This window comes from Harpia harpyja, chromosome 12, assembly GCF_026419915.1.
Source record: "Harpia harpyja isolate bHarHar1 chromosome 12, bHarHar1 primary haplotype, whole genome shotgun sequence".
Lineage (NCBI taxonomy): Eukaryota > Metazoa > Chordata > Aves > Accipitriformes > Accipitridae > Harpia > Harpia harpyja.
The window spans coordinates 3,565,338-3,578,903 of NC_068951.1; the positions used below are offsets into that span (position 1 = coordinate 3,565,338).

The 13,566-nt window shown below is 52.3% G+C and overlaps 1 protein-coding gene across 10 annotated transcripts in view; it reads left to right on the plus strand.

Annotated features, from left to right (window-relative positions):
* Positions 1–7,367, plus strand: part of BCAS3 (BCAS3 microtubule associated cell migration factor) — a 374,723-nt gene extending 367,356 nt beyond the window's left edge. For all 10 annotated transcript variants that reach the window (XM_052803641.1, XM_052803648.1, XM_052803647.1 and 7 more), the window contains one exon: positions 6,486–7,367. In XM_052803641.1, the coding sequence (XP_052659601.1) occupies positions 6,486–6,634 (149 nt within the window). In that variant the 3' untranslated portion in view covers positions 6,635–7,367. The remainder of the gene's footprint in view (positions 1–6,485) is intronic.
* Positions 7,368–13,566: the final 6,199 nt, after the last annotated feature.

Consider the following 13,566-nt stretch of genomic DNA (forward strand, 5'->3'; position numbering starts at 1 on the left):
GGGAGCGTTGTGTAAATTACAAACAGTTTAAGAGATCCTCAAGACTTCCATTGTGTTAATACAAATTGCCTTTTAGTGTTCGCTTTATATAGGATCCTTTTGAATGAGAATCCAGATGGCAGAAGCTACATAATTATTATTCATTACAGTTAATAAGTAACACTCAGAAGCCCCAGTCAGCTCCACAAGTCCCCCGTGATAGGCATTGTGCAAATGTAAGGGCCAAAAAAAATAGTCCTTGCTGCAGAATATTTTAGGATTTCGGTTAAAGACAAGAAGGCACGAAGGGCACTTACATTTGCCTGCCCAGGGGCACGGACCGGGCTGTCATTTTGAGAGCCCTGTCTGCAGGGAGTCTTCTCACTTCTCCTCCGAACAAAGGAAATTATCTTTGATTTTAAAATGAAGCTCTAATTTGGGCCTTTTAGCTGTTCATTCAAAAACCGCTCGTGGCCGGGGAGAGGTGGTTTTGGTAAGCAGCACCTTGTTTCTCTTCCCCACCGCTGGAAGATGCCCGTCTTCCATCCTAATTTCGGGGAGGGGGCCGAGTACGTTCCTGCGCTCGCAGCCCCCTTGGCACACGGCAGAGCCCAAAAAATTCCCCGAAACAATTGCCGTGAATGACAGAAATGAAATCGAGGAGATTCGAGCCCTGCTGGCCATTACCCCGCTTCCTGCATTCCTACTTGTTAATTGTCTAATTCCTAACGAGTCTTCAGGCGTCTGATGGACTTTCTGATGCGTGCTCACTCCGACGCGTCCTTGCCTCCCCTCCCCGGCCTCATCCCTCAGCAGAGACCTTGTTCCTTTAAAAATGCCATCCTTAAAAATCAGAAATACTCAGCCCAGCAAAAGGAAAAGGGAACTTGACATTAGTTGAGCTTGAAAGGCTTGGTGCTGTGAAAAGTGACTGACGTGTGAAAAGAGGCTACAATTAGTTCTTTCCCCGAGCACTCTCCCATTCAGTCCAGGGTCACTCCTTCAGCGAGCTGCGGCTTTGAGGGTAATGTGTTGTGACAGTTTGAGATGATGAAGAATAATTCTTGTATTCAGAGTTGCTGCCGCTTCCCCGCTGCCCTGACACATCAGGCTGCTGTCATTGTATCATTTATCCCGGCTGCGGCTCCGCCGGGCTGTGCAGGAGCCTGGGCAGCCCTCGGTAGGTAAGAGGAAAGGGTCAGCTCTTCCAGCAAATGATTTTGGAGGATATTTTGAAACTGTGCTTAACAGGGGAAAGCAAACAGAGAGAAAGGAAAAACCATTAGAAGAAATAATGCACTGGAGATGAGTTTTTTGAGTAGACATAAAGGAGATACCACGGCCTCAAGTGGACCACTACAGAGAGAGAGCACAAATAAGAAAGGCAGCATAATTTATGAGTGTTCCGGGCAAGAGGGCTATATAGATTTTCTTCAGGCATTGGATTAATGTGCCCTATAAAATGGTTTCACATTTAAGCTTGGCAGGGCTTTGTACCTTTCTAGATTTGATGGGGTCCTTCGACAGTTCCTGGAGCTTTCTGGAATTGAGGGTGCAGCCACCTTGCTGGCTGGGGGCTGGCACCGCTCCCCAGACCCGAGGACCACGGCCTGTCCCCAGAGCAGCTCTTCCTCCTCTTCCCCTTCCTCCTCCTCCTCCTCCTCTCCACCTCGGCAGCCAGCTCAGGGAGAGCGAAGTGGCTTGGGCGGCAGAACAAGGGACAGGACCGTCAGGCTGCAGCGTGGCAGTTGGGAATACCAGCAGAAAGAAATGTTTTGTGGGAGGTTTCGTTTTCAATTTCTCAGGCAACAGCATACGCACCGCGGGAAGGCTGCGCTGGTGCCAGTCTGCGGGCAGCCCCGCTGGAAGTAATGCCAAAGCAGACAGCAGCCGGCATTCGCTTTGCAACACCTTTAACACCCCGTTGTTCTCCAAGCAGTGTCGGTGTTTCCGCAGCCCCCGAGAGTGCCGGACGCTGCAGGGCCACGGGAGGGGGGTGGCTGCCCCCCGGGCGGGCTGGGGACCCCGGCCGGCCACTCGCCATGCCACCTTCACCTTCCTCCCCACACCAGCAGCCGCAAGGATTTTTACTGCTGCTGCCTTCACTGTGGCGGAAAGCACGTGTGCCCTGAAAAATCCCTGTTATTCAGGGACCCTGGGTGATGCCAGCGGTGCCCATTGCTGTTACCATCAAAAGCGCAGGCAAGGCTGTTCCCAGCTCCCCTGAAGTGACTTTCTCCTCATGGCTTCAGCAGATGTTCCTGCTCCTTCGTTTTTTTCCCCCGTCTTTTTTTTTTTTTTTTTTTGGTTTTTAGGGCAGTCAGGACTTTGCGAGTCGTTTTCTCCGGGGACGTGGGCAGGTTTTAGTATTTACGTTTCCAGTATTAGCATTTATTTGTATTTGTGTTTGTTTTTCACGGGCTTTTGAAAGCCTCAGGGAGCCATTTATGGGGCCAAAATAATGCAAGTGCTGGTCTTCTCACAGTATTTCATTTCCTTGATTGTGGAAATGCTACGAGAAGAGCAGGTCTCATGTTATTTTGACCCCATAAATAGCTCCCAGAGGCCCCTTCCTTCCTTCTCCCACCCACTCCCCCCCAAATCAAATATTTAGGTTTCTGCAAAGCCTGACTTCTCAACCCTGGTTATCTTGCTTCAGCAGAAGCAAATTGCAGTTATTACAAAATAGCCAGAGAGTCTATAAGGCCGAATGGGTTTTATATGATGCACAATTTGTTGGCTACTGTACAAGTTCATTAAAGTGTATCATAAGAGGTTGTTTTACTGGTACATTTAAGGAAGTTAATACATCTCGACAGTATATGCATGGGGGAATGCAGATACAATAACCCTCAGACATGCTGGGGCCAAGTCCATTCCTGGCGTAACTCCACCGAAGTAAACGAAATCACTTGCCGGGCAGCCGTGTCCTGCTCTGCCGGCGCGGTGCTGAGCCTTCATCCTCGGTGGCTGCCGCTGCTCCAGACTCTCCTGCCGCTCACCCTTGTCTTTCCATGGGGGGATCCTGGTTTTTGCTTCTATTTTGTGTTTTTCAGCAAGTGTCTTCCCAGCACAGAGGACATCGGTGGTCTGACCGGTTACGTGACATGTCTTAATTAAGTCTGGGAAGTATTTCTCCTCCTTTCAGCTGTGCCGAGGGGCTCAGCTGCTCGGTCCTGGGGCAGTGGGAGGGCAGCACTGCCTGCACTGCCTCTCTGTAGGGACCTGCCTCTCCTGATACCCAACAGCCTCACCACACCGCGGTGGCTCCTTCTGCACTTGTGGGGTCTATTCAGGTATCGGGTCTATCAGAAATAGTCCCCCAGTTTTTCACCCCGTAACAGGACGGGTGTCCCAATGCCGTGGAGCCGTTCCCAGTCTTGTCTGAGCTTCCCATGGGAACGGCATCGATGTTATTGTGCATGTGCCTCTGCCACGTCCTGGTGTGCTGGAAGGTCTGGGAGGAAAGATAATAGTTTGCGCTGGACTTTTTTTTTTTTAATTGTACTTTTTATTAATGAAACAGCTGGGAAAAAAATGGACCGATTTGGGGAAACGTAGGAAAATGTGCTGACTGTGGTCCTAGGGGTCATATGTGCAGCGCAGGTAGTCCCTGGTGACCGTGTAATGGCTAATTGCACATCTCACGTGACCCAGCCGTGCACGAGAGCCGGGCCCGGGCGAGGGCAAGAGCCCAATTTCCTGAGCACAGCGGTGCTTTCTGCTGCAGCGGTCAGGAGTTTTACGACGCTTTCTTAGGTATCAAAATACATTGCTCGTCTGCCTCGCCGTGTAATTAGTTCCAGAGCGAGCGGGTTCGCAACGCGGGGCTGTTTGGGAGCGCCCGGACTCCTTTGCCCAGGGGAATGTGCGTGTTTGCCATCTGCGGCACTTGGGACGGCAGCTCGGATGCGGGAGCTCTGCCGGTTTTTAGCCTGACCCCCTTCGAACCCCAGGCGGGCTCTGCGCAGGCTGGAGGGCTGGAAAACATCCCCTCCGGTTCCTCTTGAGCCTCTGCATCTCCTTACCCTGTTTTTTGTCCCTTCCCTTTGCTAGCCGATGGGGTTGACGTGCCAGGGAGCAGCAGGCAGGGAGCAGCGGCAGTGCCAGGATGGGACCCCAGCCTCCCCAGCCAGGCCCTGTGCCCACTGCTCTGCCTCCCCGAATTTTTGTCCATGCTTTTTCCTGGCTGGCATCAGTCTCTGCAGTGCCACCCCCTGGCAGTCCCCTGCAGAGGTGACAAGCGCTGCCGGCTGCAGAAATCCCGCAGCCCCCAGAAAGCCACCCTGCGAGCCCAAATTCCCCCAAATCCCATCCCAGGAGGGCGTGCAGTCCCGTACAAGTCACCGAAGGACAGGCGGGACGCGGCGTGGCCAAGGACAGGCAGGAGCTGGCAGGCCAGCGCTCGGCCCCAAGGGGCAGAAACGGCCGCGCGGGAGCCACAGCCCGCAGGGAAGCAAATGCTCCCTCGCTCTTTCCCTCTCTCCCTTCTTTTGCTACGGTTATTGAAAACACAACATTTGCCTGAAAATCAATTCTAGCTTAAAAAGAGCGAGCGAGCGAAGTAGCCCCGCGAGGAGTTCAGCAGCCCGAACGCTGTTTGGGGGAGCCCCAGCCTGCCCAGCGCGGGCGATGGCTGCCCAGCGCCCGAGAGCTCTGACGTGGGACGTTTAACCGAAGCCAGCTGTGTGCAGAGGGAGATAAAAGCCCCAAATCAGACAGGATAAGCGCAGTATTAGTGTGGGATACGCCACTCATTTCTGATTTAAATTACTGTTTTTACTTCCTGAACTCATGGGAGAGTAAGGATGTGAGGAAAATGAAGAGGTTTAGACATGGACATTCCTTCACTAAATACTGGCAAGAAATCATGATTAATACAGCTGAGGTCATTATCATCACTGCTTATAGGGTGACCGGTTTCCTGGTGATTTGTTTTTCATGCATCCTGGGCAGATTATCTCTGTCGCAAGTCACCTCCACGACCAAGGATTAAATCCCCGAGCCCTCCTTTGCTAGGCATGCACTCGCCTGGCTGTTACCTCTGCAGTGCCCAGGTAGCAAACGGGAGCTGTGCAGTGTCCGAGGATGCTGGGGCGGGATGCTTTTTGTTTTAGCAAAGCACTGACTTTCTGCTTTTGCCGTGCACTTTGTGTATAGATATGTCCTTATTACGGAGTCCTGTTGCAGCAAAAGGATTGTCGTGGTTTTTACAAAAGGTTAAATACCCCAGCGTGAGGCAGAGGTGTGCAAACAGCGGAGGTGCGGTAATATTTAGCAGAAAGCAAAGCAGGCACCACTCCTCCAGCTCCTGCACCTGCGGCTTCTTCCCACCCCCATCCAAGCAAAAACTCCCGCTACAGGGACAAGGAAAGCTGCCTGTCTCCTCCGGGGGTTTGCCCCCTGTGCCTTACGTGCACGACACCGCAGCATGCCGCAAACGAGAGGATTTTTACTCTTTCCCCTCCGGCAGCAGAGGAATTTGCCCGAAGCTCCCATCCCCATCCCGTCCCCTCCAGCGCAGGCTGTGCAGAAGCAGCCGAGTCGCGCTCGGGGCCGTGCGTTGCAACTTGTCAGAATATTTCTTGTAGCCTGTCACCGCGTGTCTGGGAGAGGATTCCTGTCATGTACACGGAGCTCTGCCTAATCTCACCGCTGCATGCCGCCGCTGAGTGCTGGCCGGGGTGATGCTGCCCAGCGGCACTCCTGCACGCTGCCACTGAGTCAACTGTTGGGTTCAAGTGGCTCACAGAGAGGCCACGGTTAGAAACGATGCTCTGCACACACAAAAATCCTCGTGTTTCGAGATTAGGGAGCCATAAAGGCTTTGGGAGGTCAGCGAGGGGAGATGTCTGGATGTGTGTGACCGGGAGAGGGAGAGCCACAGTCGGGCCTGCTTTCTCTTTTGCTTTGAGGCGCAGCTCAGGCACATAGGAAAGGGGATATTTTCTCTTTGGCTTGAAAAAGCAGAGTTATTTATGTCCGTTTGTGCAGGATAAAGGGTTGTGGAAAGTCCCTGGTGTTCCCAAGGTGGAGAATCACAGCGGTTATGCACCGCTGGTACACACCACTGGTAACCAGTGTTGCTGCCGCTCCCTGTTGCCCACAATCTCGGCAGCATTGCTGCAGAGGAAAGATGTTTCATCATCTGCCACCGTACCCTTCGCACCCTGCTCAGTTCAGCTGTGAGCATCCCTACTAGCGAGTCCTGACATGTCACGAGTCAGTGGCCTCGTCCCCAGGGAAGGGGCTGCTCTGCTGGGCAGCGTGTAACGTCTCCGTCCAGCTCCGCTTCGGCTCAGCTGAGCTGTGAGCCCGCAGAGAAGTAGAACCAGGAGCTGGGATGCCTCTGGAGTGATTCCTCAAATCACCCCAGAAAAGATGGATGACGAGCAAATGTTAGAGCAATGATACAATAAACAGATTTGTCAATAAAGCGGCCGTCTGATGGCACTCCGGGTTTATCTGAAACGCTAACCAGGACCTGCTCTCTCTTCCCATTGCAGAGCTTCAGCGAGAGGGAAGCATAGAGACGCTCAGTAACAGCTCTGGTTCCACCAGTGGCAGTATCCCACGCAACTTTGATGGCTACAGATCGCCTCTCCCGACTAACGAAAACCAGCCCCTCAGCCTTTTCCCAACGGGATTCCCTTAAATTAGCCGAACATCCAAGGAGAGATCCAGACAGGGTAACGAGCCGCCTCTCTGCCTAAACAATCCCGATGTGTCTGTCACCTGCCAGTTCGCCACTGCGCTGGATGGTTCTCATTACCCTGATAAATATTGATGACTCGTAAACCTTCCTGAAGTATGCTCACAAAATCTTGACTTCGTGTTCCTGTGCAATATGAAGAGACTCCGTCTTCAATCCTGATAGCTCTGCGGCTTCTTTTTTCGCTGTGTTCAGGAAGAGGTTGGTTGAGGAGAAATATTTCTAAGCCATTTTTGGTCAAGTACATGGTTTCACAACCGTTCTCTGCTTTTTCATGTTGAGAGATGAAGGGAATCTCCGTAACTCAGAGGAGCTCTTGCCATTCGCAAAGTGCCGAGCATTAACGAATGAACTGGAGAGAGTGGGAACTGGAAGACTTTCTGTGGACAGGGTTGATAACATTATTCCTTCCTCGTTGCGTCTCCTTGCTACCCTCCTTCCCCACTGATACTCATCAATGCCAGGAGTATTACAAATGGAAATGTTTCTTTTTGTTCTTTGGAAGAATTCTCTCTATCGCTCCGGTTTTCTTCTAGTCATGTATTTTAGAAACGTACTTAATCGACTAACTGCAGTCACAAATTTCTCATATTTGGTTATAAAAGTTGTTCGTTGGAACTCAGATATCTGTCCAGAAATGCATGTGTCATTGAATAAATCTAAGTTAAACAAGAAACTGCTTAAATGGCAATGTTCATGGAGTGTTACTGGGCTGGCTATGGGCTTCGTGTATCTTCCCGGACCAGACTATGTGCATATTTATGAACTTGAGGGCTTAAATTAAAGCCATCAGTGGATGTTTTGCAGCCAGTCTAGCTTGTTTTTGCCTCCCTGCTTTCTCATCCCTGTGTGCAAGGGCAGGATTTTTAAAAATGGGAGACTTAGGCAGTGTGCCTTGCACCCGCTTAGTGCCTCTGAAAATCAACACCCGTCTCTGTTCGGGTGTCTGACCCCAGCTCCAGCTCCTTGCATTGGTTGGGGCCCCACATGTTCATCCCAGTGATTTCGGTGGGACGAGGACCAGGCAGCAGAGACGCCCACCTACATCTTTTGTGTTGTAGGATTTTGCAGAACCCGTATAGCAGCCTGAGCCTATATACCCTACTGAACGTGCGCAGTCAAAACTAGCACCGCATAACTCTGCTGATAAAATAGTCATGGGCTCACACATAGTAACCACATGAATTCCTATATCTCGGCCAACTTGTGTCAAGAAGCAGAGAGTGAGATGGGGCTGTCAGCTTACGAAATTTCCTTCCCACTACTTGTTTTTAATAGAAGCCGTTTGAGTCATGGCAATGAGAGGAAACTATCTAAACCCACAAATCTTTTCGCACTCTTACAGCTTAAACCAGCCACACTGAGCGATGCAGAACTGACCACCCTCTTCCTACTCTATCCCCAAACACCAAATACCAAATTCAGTCTTGGATTTGATTTTTTTTGTTTTTAGCTGTAACGCCACGACTCAGATCTCAGAAGCTATTGGGTTTTTTTTTCTCTCTCTCTCTTCAGGCTTGGAAACCACTAATAAAAACTGAGAGTCTGCAGCAATAATTTCAGTTTCTTGCTTGGTTTTCAGTCAGTCCTTTCTCAAGCAAAAAAAAAATTTCCTTGGGATGAAATCAGAGGAGAGTTTGCCTGTAAGTAAGTACTCACAGCTCCGGCCCGCTGGCTATATCTGCCGTAATGCTATGTTTCTTTTATGTCTGTAAAATAATGGCTTGAAGTAAGGGGCTGAGGGTAGGGCTGGCGCTGCGGACAAATGGGACCGCAGGGTCAAGTCAGTCCACACCAGTCAGGATTTTTAACACAGTTCAAGCCAAGGTCAGCTCCAAAAGTTCAAACAAAATCCAGATTAACACATACAGAAGGGATTGTGTTGTCACCGTGATGCTTGTTTCCTTTCAGGCTTTCCAAGGAGCGGCCGTAAGGGACAAAGTTCTTGCAAAGGAAGGCAACCGCTCTTCTCCCTCCTGCCTCGGACAGCTTGGTTGCTGGTTCTTACTGAACACGCAAAGTAGGATAGCGCATAACGCAGAATGGTGTCATTGGAAATGTATTTGTTGTTGGCAGGCATTAAATCACTTTTTATAAGTGCTGCAATACGGCCATGTGGAAATTCCCAGTCTGCAAGAAGCTCCTTTGAATCAGGATGTTTTGTTTAAAGGGGGGGGGGGGGGGGGGACGGGGGACTACAAACTGGGGCTGTACCAAAATATTTTCAGTCTGGTTCATTGAAAAGAATGTCCTAAATTCCCCGCTGTTGATAGCCCCATAGCCAAACTGTTAAGAAAGCCTAGAGCTTAAAAAAAAAAAAAAAAAAGCACTGCTATGAGGTGGCTAATTTAACTTTAATTTGATACTTTCACAGATGACCAGCAAGTTCCAGCTCTTCAGTGAGCCGGTGAAAACCAAGTGTGTTGCAACAATAACTCTATAGGGTCTGATTCAACAATAACTCTATAGGGTCTGATTCGACACATCCCTGCGGTGCATGCCTCCCACCGATGGCCCCCTGCCTTTAGCGTACATGTAAAAGCCCCCCATTTCAACTGGGTGCCACGGGCTTTGCTGGAACACCACCTTCCCTCCACCTTAATCTCAGCAGCGATAGTCTTTTCGGGCACCAGGTGAGAATATTCCTGCTCCTTGGTGGTGTCTAGGAGCTGCTCCGAAGGGAGGTTAGCCCTTGACTTTAATGCAACGAGGTTTTCAATCTAGGGACCTGATCCGAACGCCACTTAAAGCAAAAATAGCCAGAGGCTCGTGGTCTTCGCAGGATTTCGGACGAGTGTCTCGCATTGTTGTGGAAATAATCCAGGTGAGTTTCTGAAACGATGGATTTTGAAACGCAGAGGCTAGCAGGCGGTCGCAGGCAGCCCAGCAAGAATGTTGTGCCATGATATAAACCACTGGCTTGAAAAGAGCCCAAAAGACATGCCGGACTTGCAGGTTTTTAAACTGTTTCCAGTAGTAGTAAGCAGCGGCCTCCTGCTGAGTTCAAAAGGCAAAACGTCTCATTTAAAGCAGGGCGGACTGTATATCACTCTGTGCATAAAGTGGAGCTCTTCTATTAAAAGTTGAGTTCAGATTTCATGAATTAACATGAAATACTGCTTTCTTATCCTACCCTGGTCTCTGTAATAAACACACGCGTGTAGCGTGCTTAAATCATGGGAAGGGAATGTTTTGCTGTTTGAAAAGAAGTGGAAAGTCAAAGGTTCTCCAAATGCGACAGCTTGGAGTTCAAATGAAATCAAATCTCAGAGCCAGGCCAGGGCCTGGGCATAACCAGCGAGGCTGGTGTTTCCCGGCGCTTCGCAGAGCATGCGGGGCTCGGGCTTCGTTTGCTTTGCCGGCGAAGCTCGGCGCTGACGAGCCCCAACGGAGCACGGTGCTCTGCCCGAGCAAAGCCAGTAAACGCCATCCTGGCACCCATCCCTGCGAGGGGACGGCTTCTGGTTGTCCTGCCCCGAGCGGCGTTAGCCAGCCTGAGAACGAAGTTTGCTGGCGACGAGGCTGGGAGAAGGCAAGCCAGCGAGGGGAACCGACCGAGGGCAAAATACCGCCAAGATCTCTGTCCTCCTTCCTCAAGAGAGAGCCCGGAGCAGGGTTTTGCTGCAAAGTGGAGCTGTGAAATCCCTGAACGTTGCTCCCCCTCCTCTCTGCCCCCCCCGAGCATGGGGGTAAACCCACGGTGCTTTCACCGGGGCTTCCTAAGTCACTTTTTGAGGATCCAAACAGCGTCTGCGCCGCGTCTCTACATTTATTTTCTCACTTCTTTGCTCCGGCTTGTTGCTGTGCAGGGTAGGAAAGTTTGCGCCATTTCCTGTTGTCTTTCCCTTATGCTCCTGAGATATTGTAAAAATGTTCGGTATCCTCCAGTAGGTTGTAATCACTTCACCCTAATGTTTCACAGCTGCTAAGTGTAACTTTAAACCCAACCATTTGAGTGCTTACAATTAGCGAGTCAATGGAGCTGAGATCGGCTCTTTGTGATTGCAAAAAGAGAAAATGAAACTTCCCCCCCCCCCCCCAAGTTTTAATTGGATAAAACAGGAACAAAAGTTGTAGAGATGAGGGGGGTTTTAATGCAATAAATGATTAGTGGCTTATGTGCTAGGAAAAAAATAATTGAATCCACTGCTTGGCCTGTTTCACAGATGGAAAAGGCACCGGGACAAGCATGTGTCTGCGGCGGCAGCGTCTCTGTCCTAGGAACTGCACGAACCCCCTCTCGGAGCGCCCTGCTCTCCGTTTGTAGGAGCAGAGCTGGTGAGAACAGAATTAGCTGGAGCCGAGAGTCTTCGGCTGTGTCCCTCACCTGTCCCTGCCCGGGAGCTGCGGCACAGCCAGGCAGCGCTTCTCGTCCCGCCGTCACCCCGCTCTCGCTCTGGTATAAAACCATTTGGCTGCCCCAGTGTCGGCTGGGTCTTCGCCCTTGGTTTTCGTCTCCTTCGGCACCTTCAGCCGCAGGCAGAAGGGACTAGGAGATGAAGGTGCTGCATTCCTGCAGCCCTGCCAGTGCTGGGAGGGGGAGATGTCTGTGCTGCTCGGCCAGAAAAAGCCATGAACTGGGCAAAATGGGACACGGCTGGCGAGGCTGGCTGCGGGGGGGGGGGCAAATGAAGAGGCTGAGGATGAAGGTTGGGCTGACACCCCCCAGAGAGGGGGGCTGCCTCGCTCCCTGCATCGGGCTGCCTGAGCCGCGCAGGGTGCAGGCAGGGCCCTGCCGCGCCGGCAGAGGTACCGGCCGCGTCCCCAAGCGGCTTCGCAGCCAAAACAAGGGGCAAAGCAGCGAGTGCACGTGCGGGGGGGTCTCTGCCGGTGGCCCCATGTTATGCAAAGCTGTTTGTAAGCATGTTCTAAGCCTTTCATAAGACAGCGCTGGGGCCATTTAATCTCATGCTGTTCCTTAACGTTAATTGAATACAAGGGTTGTATTGAAGAGTCCTCCCGACCCGACAGGGTAAAACCTCCTTTGGCCGATGTTACTGGGCTTGTTCCTGCTCAGTGCTCCCGCCTCCCGCACGTGTTGGGAGCAGGTTTCAATTATACCAGAAAATGCCTTTACCCTGGTGAAAGCAAAGGGCAGGTCGTAGCGGGGATACAAGCCACCAGCTCCGGAGCTGGAGCACGGACGTGGCAGGGTCGCTGCCTCCCCTGTCCCACGCGGTGCCAGGGTTGGGGCTGGAGCCGGTGTTTCCCGGTGCAGGACATGGCCTGGGGGATGTCCCACACGTTGCCCCAGCCTTCGGGACACACGGCCATTCCTGGCTGCGTCTGGGCATTGATACTGTCCCATCAGTTGCCACCCTGTCCCTCACTGGGCTCAGATGTAATTTGAAGCTGTGCATCCGTCGGTGAGTTCCCAGGCTGAATTTTTTGCCTTTCTTGGGAATTTCTACTGCAGGAAATTACACTAAAACACTGACGGCCCCGTGCAGGTTGCAGGCAGGTCACGGGCATGGGCGCCATCCGAGCGGGCCAAGGTAAGCTGCCTGCGTGTGCCGTGGACCAGGACCGTTCCTCTGGCCCCGGAGCCTTTCCTCCCTGTTCCTGCCCCACACCAGCCAGTGTCCTGCGCCTGCACCGGTGGCAAAGGTCCCGTGAACCGAGTCCTGCAGGGCTCCCGGCTATTGCTGGGAACTACTGATGCTCAGCAATTCCCAGCGTGCACTCAGCGCCTTGCAGGATCCGGCGCTCTCGAAAGTGGCAGCTCCATCCCTGACAGGTTCATCTCCCAGCAGCTCTGAGGCGACCACAGGAGGGTGACCACCGGCCTCGCTGGATGGTCACCACAGCGGGCAGGGTCGGGGGCTTGCAGCCTTCCCTGTCCCCTCTGCCTCCTTCCCTCCGTCCCATTGGGTTTCACCGTGTTCCCAGGGATGAGCACGGCACAGCAGGGATGCTGCTCCCTGGCAGCCCTCCCTCCGCGGGAAGCACTCCTGCCACCTGACCATAAATACTAATTAATAGCAAAGCCCTGGTCTAGATCAAGGAGGAGGCTCTGAATTTTCTTGGGAACTTTGCTGTCTGAAAGGTATCTTAAATATTCTCTAGCACTCAGCCTATCAGTAGGTCAATTATACGGTGAGCAGTCATACGAAGTTAATTTCTAATTTAATACAATGTTAAAAGGTTGTCAGGTTAAAATCTAATCTATAAACAAGACATGAAACGTCTCTTCAAAACGAGTGTCATGAACCAGTCCTGGCTCAAGCCACAGACTGCTGCTTCTTTTATAGGATGTAATTACTTCCCAGTGAGTATTTACAATATTATTATAGGACGGCAATAAAAGGCCGGTGCCGGCCGTGCCCGCGCAGCGGCCCAGTGCCAGCTGGGCACTAATCCTGCTCCCGCCCCAGCCCCTCTCCCTCCGGCCCCTTCTCTGGGAAGGTAAGAAGTGCCGGCTCCTGGGGCTCTGCTCCCGCTCCGCACCGTGGGAAGCAGGATGGGGGAAGAACCCATCGTGTTTTCACTTAAATACACCTCGGGGTCGGGGGGACGGGGACCCACTGACGTGTTTTGGAGGGAACACAAGTGTCTCTGTGTCCCCCAGCGAGGAAGGCTCGCCGGCCCGGCACCGCGGCGTTTCACCGGCCCCTGCGATGTGCCGTTCCTGACAGTCCCTGGTGGAAACGATGGGCGAGCGCGTTCGTTTTTGAACAACCTGGGGAAAGGACTTTGGCAAGGCTTTGCTGGGGGCTGAAGGTTACAAGCCACGTTTAGACCAGCGGCTTCGTTCAAGCAGAAAACCAGAAGCGGGCACCTGCAGCCCCGGGCGAAGAGCCGGCCCCGTTCCCTCCCTCCCCACCCCACCTCGCACCCTCTCCCCCGAATCCCTCCATGGGAGGGACGGGCAAGGG